The 11,988-nt window shown below is 35.1% G+C and overlaps 2 protein-coding genes across 4 annotated transcripts in view; one reads left to right on the top strand and one right to left on the bottom strand.

The window, feature by feature from the left end:
• PLXNC1 (plexin C1) overlaps positions 1-3,906 on the top strand; it is a 138,864-nt gene extending 134,958 nt beyond the window's left edge. The window contains exons 29-31 of the mRNA XM_006197949.3: positions 2-142; positions 234-308; positions 1,426-3,906. Coding sequence (XP_006198011.2) covers positions 2-142; positions 234-308; positions 1,426-1,530 — 321 coding nt within the window. The 3' untranslated portion in view covers positions 1,531-3,906. The remainder of the gene's footprint in view (position 1; positions 143-233; positions 309-1,425) is intronic.
• Positions 3,907-4,985: 1,079 nt separating this feature from the next.
• CEP83 (centrosomal protein 83) overlaps positions 4,986-11,988 on the bottom strand; it is a 103,715-nt gene continuing 96,712 nt past the window's right edge. For 2 of the 3 annotated variants that reach the window (XM_006197904.4, XM_031683255.2), the window contains 3 exons: positions 7,829-7,932; positions 6,123-6,312; positions 4,986-5,160 (listed from right to left, as the gene is read on the bottom strand). In XM_006197904.4, the coding sequence (XP_006197966.1) occupies positions 5,056-5,160; positions 6,123-6,312; positions 7,829-7,932 (399 nt within the window). In that variant the 3' untranslated portion in view covers positions 4,986-5,055. The remainder of the gene's footprint in view (positions 5,161-6,122; positions 6,313-7,828; positions 7,933-11,988) is intronic. The other variant, XM_072973235.1, reaches the window with a different exon arrangement.

The following is an 11,988-nucleotide window of genomic DNA, read 5'->3' as shown; positions in this document are numbered from 1 at the left end:
GGAAGCACCAACTAATAAACTTCTCTATGCCAAGGATATCCCAACCTACAAAGAGGAAGTAAAATCTTACTACAAAGCAATCAAGGACTTGCCTCCATTGTCATCTTCAGAGATGGAAGAATTCTTAACTCAGGAATCTAAGGTATTGTTAGAAAGTAGATAATATTTGGATACTTTAAAAAACAACCACCACCTTTTCAGAATCTCTCAGTAAGGCTTTTCTTTCTTTTAAGAAACATGAAAATGAATTTAATGAAGAAGTGGCCTTGACAGAAATCTACAAATACATCGTAAAATATTTTGATGAGGTAAGATTTTAAATAACATTTTTAGAAATTAATCTGAATCAGTCATCAGAATTTGGTTATAAAGGATTCTGTAGGTCTCAGGACAGCTCTGGTATCCCAAGCGGCCAGAAAGGGAAGCCTGTCTGAGATAGGGGATCCTGGCACTAAGCCAGACCCTGCACGTGGCCACCCCTCATAGTTCTATCATGCTGCCCACCTTCGGACCAGCCATTTACGTGTGAGTTCATGGGGTCTACAGCCACATTGACACAGTTAACTTTGATGAGTAAGTAGTGGTCCTGCTAAAAGGGGCCAGCTTATGCTTGATTGTTATCTGCTAAAATGAAAGCTAAGCTTGTTAAATCGCCTAGATTCTGTATTCAATAGTTAAAGTATGACATATTTCTAACTTAAGCAACTATTTCAATAAACCATGCTCCTTTATGATTAATTCTCCTTAATCTGGGTTTTTTTCTTTGGGAATTCACACAGACACAGTCATCAGATGCTCTGTTTCCAAATATATGTTAATTCCCCCTTCCCTGATTCCCCCCACTCAGTCATGCTGGGACAGGCTATCCATGTCAATGGTGAGAATAGCTCACCAATTCCATTTGCTACTTGAAGATCAAGTGAAGCGCTAAGGTAGGGTAGAGGCAATGAGTTCCTTAAACATGATAAGCATCCCTCTTAAGCATCCCTCTTTCAGGGGTCAGGGGTTAGAAGGGAAGCACTGGGGAGGGGCGGGGCGGGGCGGGAAATACTTCCTTTGACCAGGATGCCCCTGCTTGCTGCATTTAAGAAGAAATACTTGCCTGCATGTTGGCTGCTCAGGAATGCTTGCTGTGCTTGGAATGGCTGTGACTTAATGCATAAAACAGGGCCTTGGAAGTCTGGCCCCGTATGTGTAAGCAAATAGTTGGTATTTCTTGTGAGCTTCTATTTTAAGCCAAAGTGTTGTTGATCCTGTGATAATGACTTAGGAAAACAACTTGCAAAGTGAGTATGTAAATGATCGAAGAAAATGTTGGCATCTGTTTCATACAGATTTTACCACTCACAGCATCAGGAATGCAAAAAACCAGAATTGTAATGCTAAAACCTCAATATCTAAAATAACTGTTCTAATTGTCAACAGATTCTAAATAAACTAGAAAGAGAACGAGGGCTGGAAGAAGCTCAGAAACAACTCTTGCATGTAAAAGTCTTGTTTGATGAAAAGAAGAAATGCAAGTGGATGTAAGCACTCTGGGGCCTGGCTTAATCTGGCAAAGTTCTTCAGACGACTTGGGAGCAAAATGGCTGCTTGAGCTACTCTGTGTCATTAAGTTTGCACATAGGTTCCACTTTAAGCACTGTCTTTTTTAAGAGACCAAGGCACATGCACAGCTTTTAGAAAGCATAACAACAACCATTGTGCCTGTGTGTGTGCTGTGGGAACCCTTCTGTAAATAAGAGTTCAAGAGTGGTTGTTGCAAACAGCCTCGTTTACAGAGAATACAGGGCCAGTAAGCAAGGGTCAGTATTGTAACCAGTCTCCATTTAAGCACAATGATGTAAATGGTTTTGTTAGAAAACTACAGCTGTGTAGCACTTGTGACTACACTGCACCTCTGCAGACAAGGGACATTGCTAATAGAGCAAAACAAAATGTGAAATGGCATGAGTCATTTGGAAACAAGGTGGGGGCGTTAGGGCAACCTCGAGGATTTGCAGCATTGAAACTTTCCCCAGTAGTTCTTGGAAAAGCTGACCGCAGAATTTGGTAGTGTGTACACTTAGCATTTGTGAGTGTGTGTGTGTGTGTTTTAAACCAAAAACTAACAGTGTTGCAACATTGTTGAAAGGGCTCGTGTTTTTCAGTGGTCACCAACTGTACTCCATCAAACTCACCTCCATCTCACTGAGGAGCTCTAAAGCAAGGGGGGGGGTAGGCTTCGCTACGTCCAACAGCAGTTACCTAAACACTTCATCTTAAGGTATATCTTAAAGTATATTCGTTTTTTTTTCATTTTAGTTTTTCCTACTAAATGTGTTTCATACTGGACATGTTTGCTATTGTAAAAAAAAATCACTAGTTTATTTCTGTCTATAATCTTCGATCAGAACTGTGTGTGGAAAAGTTGCTCACTCCCCTAAGCCTACATTTCTATCCCAGTAACTAACTCCTTGCTTTAGATTTCCGGTGAACCCTGTGGATATAAATACTTGTGTGTGATTAAAAAAAGTGCATTTTACATTTCATGAAATTGTTGTTCACACTGGAGTATTATATATGAATATATATAAGGCCCACGGCCTGAAAAATATTAGTATCCAACTTGGTATCTTAGTCTTACTATGTACTTTTTGAAAGTATTCCTCAGAAGGGAAAGAATTTAAAAATACCTGTTTTATTCATGCCTTTTTTTTTTAAAGAATTCCCTATCTAGTTATATTGTAGTCTTTTTATTGCTGATTTTTTTATTCCTGAATTTTTGCTGCTCATGACCAATTTTAATACCACTGTGTTTTCCTTCTATTAAAACCAGAAGTCATAAGTGTAATTGGCAACTCTCAAACTTTCCCTGTGGCTCTATTTCCCAGATTGAGGAAAGAAAATTTTTCAAGTAGCAAAACAAACCCTTGATCACACATTCCTTAAAATCATTTATCAACACTGTATGGGATATCAGGATTTAAATGTGAATTTGTCTTAAATAAATAGTCCTTTTTTGCTCCTCATTATCTGGTAATGAGTGAGAAGGGACACCTCAACTACCTGATCAGACAAAATAAGCATTTACTGCCCTGAAAGGCACCTTCCAAATCCCACTGCTTTTGACCACTGTCTGTCCAATGGACACACCTCAAAAATACTACCAAATAGATAACAAAGGTGAGAGGCCTGGTCCCCGTCTAAGGCTGCTGTAGTCTTGATGTGAAGGCATAAGAGAACAGCAGGAGAGTTGAGAGCCAAGGATAGGAGAGTTGCCCAAAGACTTCCCCTCTTTAGGGTACAGAAATGCTAAGAGAACTGAAAGGATTAGCTACAGCTTTATCCAAGTATTTAGTAAATGCTATGTGAAGGTGTCCCTGTCCAGGTCTCTGGCACCTGAGTCCTGTGTGGAGACTTACTTATCTCCTCTTCTAGGGACTGTGCTGCTGGGAACTTTGGGCAAGTCACTTACCTCTTTGTGCCTCAATTTCTGTATAATATTTCTAAGCTACCTCACTGAGGTGGTGTGAAGATTCACTAATGTATGTAGCGTGTTTGTCAATCCTCCAGTGAAAAGCACTATATCATGTTTCGGATCACATTAGCCAAACGCAGTAAATGGCCAAATTAGATGTGTGCTGAAGACAATCAGTCACTGGGTCTATATTAAACAGCAACCAGAGAAACAAATGGCAAACAATTCTATTTTCAAGTTTCTTTGCATATTTTTTTGGTGCAAAACCATTTATAAACTTTTTTTTTCTAACACTAGTGTCTACAGCAGCATTTAAAAATTAATTCTGTTACTTTTTTCTGTATTAGGGATTTAAAGTCTATTTCTTACTGTATACCTGATTGAAGCAGTTCTTGGAGATGAATGTTTTAAATGTCTATATCCAAAAATAAACATTTTGATGTAAATGTGGACTGTTTTCGTTTTTCCTCCAAATTTTCTAGTTATAGTAGATTTTTTTATTCTAAGTGGCTCCATGGAAATTATTTTTCAGAAGCAAGGTGTCACTGTATATACTCTGTAAATTAGCAGCTATACATTATGTAACAAGTAAACCTACTTTCTTCTAAAGGAAGTTAAAGGTTGCGCAATTACATTCCTGGCCTCCACCATCAACTTGGACTTCTGAAAGTGAAGACTTCTGGATAATGAACACTACTTACTCTGACAGACTTGAGCTTTGCCTTCTTGACGTGAAGTTATTCCAGCAGAATGCCTCTAAAAGATGTTACATGAAAAAGCAAATGATGGCATACTTAAGGACACACAGAAATAAAACATTTATAATAATTTGGTTAGATCCAAAACAGTAGGAGGCAAAGTTAGATACCAATATTATTTTCTAAAGGGATCCCACTGGGTTCAGGTTTTATAGAGCTGCAGGACTTAAATTATTTGTACTTTGTTATTTTCTATTAATTCTAACTCAACAAAGCCAAAATCAGATCATCTACATTGCTAAATATACACTGTATGGTTAAAATAAAATTAAACACAAAAGAAAAATATTTATTAAGAGCTTTAATAAATTATGTGCACACAGCTTCTTAAAAAGGTAGTATTCTGTAATGATTTTTAAAGTGTCATCTTTTATCAAGAACAAGAGGTTTATAACTCTTGTATATAGTGAACCAGCAAACGTTTACTGACCCTGTTATCACCAAGCATCTCAAGGAGGAGGAAGAGGAAATTTAACATGGGTATATTTCAGGCAAAATGCAAAAAAAAAAAAAAAAAAATCAACAAAATAAAACCATTTTAAAAACTTGATCCCCTAATTAGTTCTTTTTATTTTTTCATTTATTTTACATTCCCCAAGGGTTGTCAATAATATTCTAAATATCTCTGAAGCTATTTTAATGCTTCACTTGTCATTAGTATAACCCTCAAATTCTGACACTCATGCAATTCAGCATGTAGCTGATACCTTTTCTTGAGGCACATTCAAATGTTTTGGCAAACAGTAATAAAATATGTAAATGCCACGTACGTTAAAACTTCAAGCTTTATTGAGTCAGTGATTTCATCCCTTTTGATCTGCCTTCTCTCCAAGAACATTATTCCCCAGGAGATCCAAGTTCCTCTAGTTGTTTTCTTTGTGTTGTTTCTAGTTCTTCTAGTCTTTTGCGAAGTAGAGAGAGTTCCCTTTGATGTTGCTCCTCCTTAAAAGCACAGAAAGAGAGAAAAAGAACAGCAAAAAAGACTGCTACAAGGAGTGGTGGAAAAATAACTGTTGGGCAGCAACCTCAGTGCTTCTTTTATTACTCATCCCTTCAACATCTGGCAAGGAAAGGATGGCCATCTGAGTAGTCTAAGAACACAGCAGCATGGGCTAACCTGTCAACTAGTCCTCGCTCCTCTCCTGCCTCTGGCCCTATCCTTAAGCCAAACCCAAAGTCTGTTCTTTAAGTGTCAAATTCCCCAGGGAATGAATTAGGTAACAGTAATGCAGAGCCCAGGTGTACTTAAATAACAACTTTCTAACAAGACTAGAGTTTAACACCAGTTTATTATATAACAAAGCGCTTTATCTGAGATTCAATTCAGTGTAAAAAACCTTCAGTGCTTATATTATGAAATGTAATTGCTTATTAACAGTTCATCTTCTGAAAATTATCTAATCAATTTGACTTCCTCAATATCTCAGGGATCTGATTAAGTGCAAGAACTCAGGTTTTGGAATCTGATCGACTTTGGTATAAAACTCAACTGTCATTTATTAAGCTGTGACCTTAGGCAAGTCACTTCACCTCTGACAAAGCTTCCTCATCTGTAAATTGGGAATAATACTTTCCCTCAAAGCACTTTTCATTAGGATTAAATAAAATGTTGTCTGGAAAATGCAAAATGCAGTGAGTTAGTAAATGATCAGTGGTCATCAGTATTCTATGAGTGAGCTACAAACTCAAGTCAAAGACTTCACTCAAGTTTCTTCCTTTCAACTGCCCAATAGGAGAGCTCACTCCTAGCACCATCCCTAAAAGACAGAACAGATTCAAATCCTCTCTGCTTCTTTACCAGAGAAATCTGCTCGGAAACAGAGGTTTTTTTAAACTGTTTAAACAGGTAAAAACTTACAGAAACATTTATCTAACTTTTTTTAACCTAAAATAAATGCTCATACCTGCATATGAGGAGAAAAGGACAATTCCATGCCTGGAATCACAGTTGATGACTGAAAGCTAACAGGATTGATGGATGCTGTTGGAGGTAGGTTAGGAACCAAAATTAAACTTCGAAACTCATTATGTCTTCTCTGTATATCCTTTAGTCTTTTTTGAAGCCTTGTATATTCTTCAAATGGAACATTTTGTCTTAAAAAGAAAAAGTGTTTCTATTCTTTAATATAGTCATATTCTATTAAAGATCAGTATGAATCACAGAACATAATTTTAATTGGAAGAGAAGGATTTCTAAATTTTAAGATTTATCTATAATATACAGATAAAATTCTGTTTATCTAGAAAGACAAACAGGAACATGACGTGACGTCTTAATTGTATTACTGTTAGCACTGCGGGCTATCAATTCAGTTTTATTTGTCAATTAATCAAAGGTTAAAAGTGTTTTGCTAGTTTTACTTTCATTTCCACTCTACTCCAACCCATAAATCTTAAAACTAAAGGAGACTCCTTAAGCCAAAAGGATACCTTATTTTACAGAAGGGATAAAATAGAAATAGAGAAAATACTAGATTGAATCTTACCAAACTGCCATTTTTGTAGGTGAAATACAGTCAAATATAGGGAAGTTTTTATTATTCAATTTAACTTTTTAAAATGTACCTAATGACAAAGGTAAAGCTACCCACCTTTGGGGAAAATGATATGGATAAAATAGTAACTTTCAGGCCTTCATAGATCATCACCTCTTTGAACATGAATTTCCTGATGATCAATCATACCAGTAATCAAATACAGTTTCAAAAAACCACTCAAAGTTCTAGGTAATCTGTCCCATAGTATCCAATCTTGAATTGATATTTCAAATAATGGTTATAGACGAGGTAGTAAGTTGAATTTTATTTTACAATGAAATTTGGTGGCTTCTTACTTTGGAACAGAGTATTGTAAAGCTGACATTAATTCCACAGTCTAGAAACCTTTGGATGTTCTAAAACAACAAATGTTCACAATTTGGTAATAATTACACCCTAGAAGACCAGTGTACATTATAAAACATCACTGCTTGATATTACAGGCAATTCCCATTACAGAAAAGACCAATATTGTCTAAATGCTGAAGACTATTACTAATTAGCTGAATCTGAAAACACTTTTTTATTACCTTGAATCACACAGGTCACATAATGCCACTACCACTAAATTAATATGGTAGGTAAATCTCTGCTCAAAAATGCTAATGATAAAGATCACTAGCTGTGCTTGGATACAAATAATAAATGAGAAGCTACTGCCAATAATAATTTTCCACACCAAAAAATTTTACAAAACCCTGAACTTTGACATGAAGTTGTAGCCACAAATCTTAAAACTATGTAATAGCACTACAACTGCCTTGTCTCAGCAGCAAGGATTCACACCACTCCTGGCTACCAAAGTCAATGACTGACCTTCCCGTCAGTCTCAATGGAAACACAGCCGCCTGGCATGTGTTAGAGACCTTCTGCTCTGAAGAAACATTCAGTCAGGAAAAAAAGAAAAAAAAAAAAAAAAAAGAACAAGGATAATGAATTAGAAGTATAATGAGTAGCTTTAGAATTCTCTTAAATGCAAATTGAAAAAGAAACCCAAGTGTATTATACTCAGAAACAAAGTTCAATAACATCAAAATAATGACATGAGGTATGTAAATATACAAACACATTACCTATTTAACACCTGATTTTCTGTTTCCAATTCTTCTCTCTTTGCCTCCAAGACTTCTACCTTCTCTTGCAGTCTCTTCAATTTGTTTTCATGAAGAGATTTTCTCTAGAAAAAGAGGAACATTAATATGAGCAAGTATGTTAATATATCATCTCCTATTTGAACAAAGCCATACAGTGAATATTTTACTCACCAAAAAAAATTTTACTTAGAGATGAGTATTTTCAGTGAATACTAAGACCAAAGATTAGTAGATACGATGCTTATTTGAAAATTGCAAAGATAATAAACCACAGATCTATCTCACATCCTCAACGTGACAAATAGAACTATTAGGAATGCCAAACCAGAAAATTGGTATCAATAACAAAGTTGCTGCAAATAAAAAATCTAAAAAGGGAAGAGAGTCAAATTTTACTAATGAGTTTGCCTGTCACCTGATAATCATGAGCTCTTCATTTTCCCAGAATATATGATGTGTTTAAAAGAACCAAAAATTTAAAATTAAAAGCATGTTTGCAATTGATAAATTGCTACCAAAGTAGTAAATTAAAGGATCAGACAGCTAAGATAGATTATGGATGCATCTCAATTTGAAAGCATGCTTTTCTAAATATGAACAAGAAAAATTTAAACTTCACAAAGGGAAAAATTTCTAATACGGAAAAATACACATGCAATGCAAAGAAGTGAATGAAAAAAGGTAGTAATTTTTCAGTTTTGTAAACAGACTTTTTTTTAACAGAAAAACACTTTAAAATGTTGATATTCATTTAGTAGCTGCAGACCTTTTAGGTATTTGTTTTCTAAATCTTTACTGAAGTGTAACAGGCTTATAGAAAAATGCACAGAATGTAAAGCAAAATAAAGCCACAAAGCAAACACTGGTGTTACTACCTCACAGGTCAAGAGCACTGCCACACCAGACATGCCCCCAGCCGCCTTCTTCCCTTTTTCAATCTCTACCCACTCCATCCTCTGAAAAGGTAACCAACTAATTTACTTCAAAAGCTGTAGTTTAGTTTTGCCTATTTTTGAACTTCATATAAATGGAATCATAGTGTACATTCTTTTACAAGTGGCATTTTTGTTTCACTCAATACTGAGATTTATTCATGTTATTGTTCACAGGTGTAGTTCATTCACTGCCTCCCCTAGCACAGAAACCACCCTTCTGTCTTTTATTACCACAAGTATATATTTATGTACTTAACAGGAGATTCAGGACTCTTATTCATTCACCCACCCATATCAAAGAAATCGTATAGCATATACGCTGCTGTTTCTGGATTTTTTGTTGTCACTGAAGATGTTGCCTATATGACTAAGCCCTGTCCCTGTATGTCACAGTTCTTCTCTGCTGTTATGCTGACATCCATTTTACAAATATATTTAATCCATTCTCCTTTGAGAATCTGAATTGTTTCTATTTTGAGCTACTATGAATAACGTTTTAATGAACATTCCTGAATGTTTTTGATATATGTCCTCATTTCTCTCTGAGTATATTACCAGAAATGAGTCATACAGTATACATATGTTTTAACTTCAGTAAAAACTGCCAGTTTTCTGAAGTGGTTCTAACTAATTACATGTCCACCAGCAATAATACTTGGTACGGTTAATCTTTTAAATTTTAGCTACTCTGGTGGAATAGAATAATAAGTCATATATATTTAATTTTCATTTTCCTGATATCTAATGAGGGTACCTTTTCTCATGCATACTGGCCATCTGGATATCATCTTTTTGTGAAGTGCCTGCCCTAATCTTTTGCCTGTTTAAAAAACTTTGAGTAACAAAAGGAGATTCCTCTTATTTGTAGAAGTTCTTCATATATTCCGAATATGAATCCTTTGTCAGATATGTGTTGCAGATTGACCTTCTGTCAGTCTGTGGTAACATTTTCTTTCTCTTAACAGTGTCATTTTATAAAAAGAAGCCCTTAATTTTAATAAAATCCAAATATGGTTAGTGCTTTTAATGTCCTGTTTAAGAAATCTTTACTTATCCCAAGATCTTAAGATTTTTCTCCCCAAGTTGTTTCCTAGCAGTTTCTTCTTTGGTGTTTTTTTCTTTTTTCACTTTTCACATTTGAGTCTAAAGTTCATTTTAATCAAATGAGGTTAGGTTAAGGATAACCAATTGATTACCTATCCTTTATTAAAAGGACCATCCTTTCCCTACTGAACGACAGTGGTGCTTTGTGCTAAATCAGGTGTTCATATACTATTTCTGAACTGTATTCTGTTCCACTGATCTATCCTATGCCAATATCACATTGTTTTAATTACTGTAGCTTATAATAAATCCCGATGTCTAGTACTATGAGCCCTCTAGCTTTGTTGCTGTTCTTCAAGATTACCTTGGTTGTTCTAGTCCTTTGTACTTACATATGAATTTTAGAATCTACTTTCCAATTTCCACAAGGAAAACTGAGATTTTTATTAGGACTGCATTCAATCTACAGATCAGTTTGGGAAGAACTGACATCTTAATAATATTGAGTCCTCCAAATCAAATAAGGTATAGTTTCCCTTTATCTAGGTCTTCTTTACTTTTTCTTGGCAACATTTGTAATTTTCAATGTAGACATATTGCATATCTTTCATTAGATTTGTTCCTAAGTAATTTATGATGATGTAAATGGTAATTAAATATTTCATTTCCTAATTGTTTGTTGTGTATGAAAAGAAAGAACTGATCATCACAGAAATGCAAATTAAAATCACGAGATATCACCTTACAACTGTTAGAATGGCTATTCCCAAAAAGACCAGAAACAACAAATGGTGAGAATGTGGAGAAAAGGGAACCATTGTGCACTGCTGGTGGGAATGTAAATTGATGCAGCCACAATGGAAAGTGGTATGGAAGTTCAAAATATTAAAAATAGAACTACCAGCACTTCCACTTCTGGGTATTTATCCAAAAAAAACAGAAAACACTAACTTGGAAAGGTATATGCACCCTCATGTTCACTGCAGCATTATTTATGACAGCTAAGACATGGAAGCAACCTAAATGTCCACCAATGGATAAATGGATAAAGAAAATGTAATATACATACACAGGAATATGATTCAGCCATAAAAAGGAAGGAAATCTTGCCATTTGCGACTTGGATGGAACTTCAGGGTATTATGCTAAGTGAAACAAGCCAGACAAAGGAAGAAAAAATACCATATAGCCTCACTTATATGTGAAATCTTTAAAACAAACAAACAAACAAAATGAGCTCGAAGATACTGAGAACAAACTGGTGGTTGCCAGAGGTAGGGGATGGGGGATGAGCAAAATGGGTAAAGGAGGTCAAAAGGTACAAACTTCCAGTTATAAAATAAATAAATCTTGTGGATGTAATGTACAGTATGCTGATGATAGTTAATAATACTGCATTGCACACCTGAAAGTTGCTAAGAGAGATCTTAAAAGTTCTTATTACAAGAAAAAAATTCTGTAACTGTATGGTTGCTGATGGATGTTAACTAGACCCATTGTGGTAATCATTTCACAATATATACAAATACTGAATTTTCTCTGTGGAAGGTTTTAAATTAAGGATTCCATTTCTTTGATAGATACAAGGCTATTTAGATTTCCTGATTCTTCATGTTTTAATTTTGTTCTGATGTTCAAGGAATTTGTTCATTTTATCTAAATTGTATAATTAATTAGCATAGTTGTTTTTTATATCCTTTTTGTTGTAGTATCTCTAAGATGTATAGTGATGTCTCCTTTTTTCATTCATTATATTGTTCATCTGTGTTTATCTACCTACCTACTTACCTACTTAATGGGGAGTTTGGGGAGAATCAATTTTACCAATCTTTTTAGATCAGTTAGCTCTTGGCAGGTTTTTCTCTATTGTATATTCTCGTTTCATTGATTTCTGCTTGTATCTTGAGGAGAAGGAAGAGAATATCCGCTGTTAAATCTAGTCACAGAGTTCATAATTCAGTTTTGTGTTTTCCAGTTCTAAACTTGCCATTTTTTAAATGGTTTCCAGTTTTCTGGTGCCATTCTCAAACATTCATTTCTGAGCATATACAACATGATAACTTTAAAGTCTGTATCTGGTAACTATTACCTGAGTCCCCTATGGGAGAGTTTATTTATATTGGTTGTTACTTCTCTTGATTTTCAATATTATTTCCTCAT

The sequence above is a fragment of the Vicugna pacos genome, chromosome 12 (genome assembly GCF_048564905.1).
Source record: "Vicugna pacos chromosome 12, VicPac4, whole genome shotgun sequence".
NCBI lineage: Eukaryota > Metazoa > Chordata > Mammalia > Artiodactyla > Camelidae > Vicugna > Vicugna pacos.
Note: the sequence above shows the minus strand (reverse complement) of the source record. Positions and strands in the feature narration are given on the sequence as shown.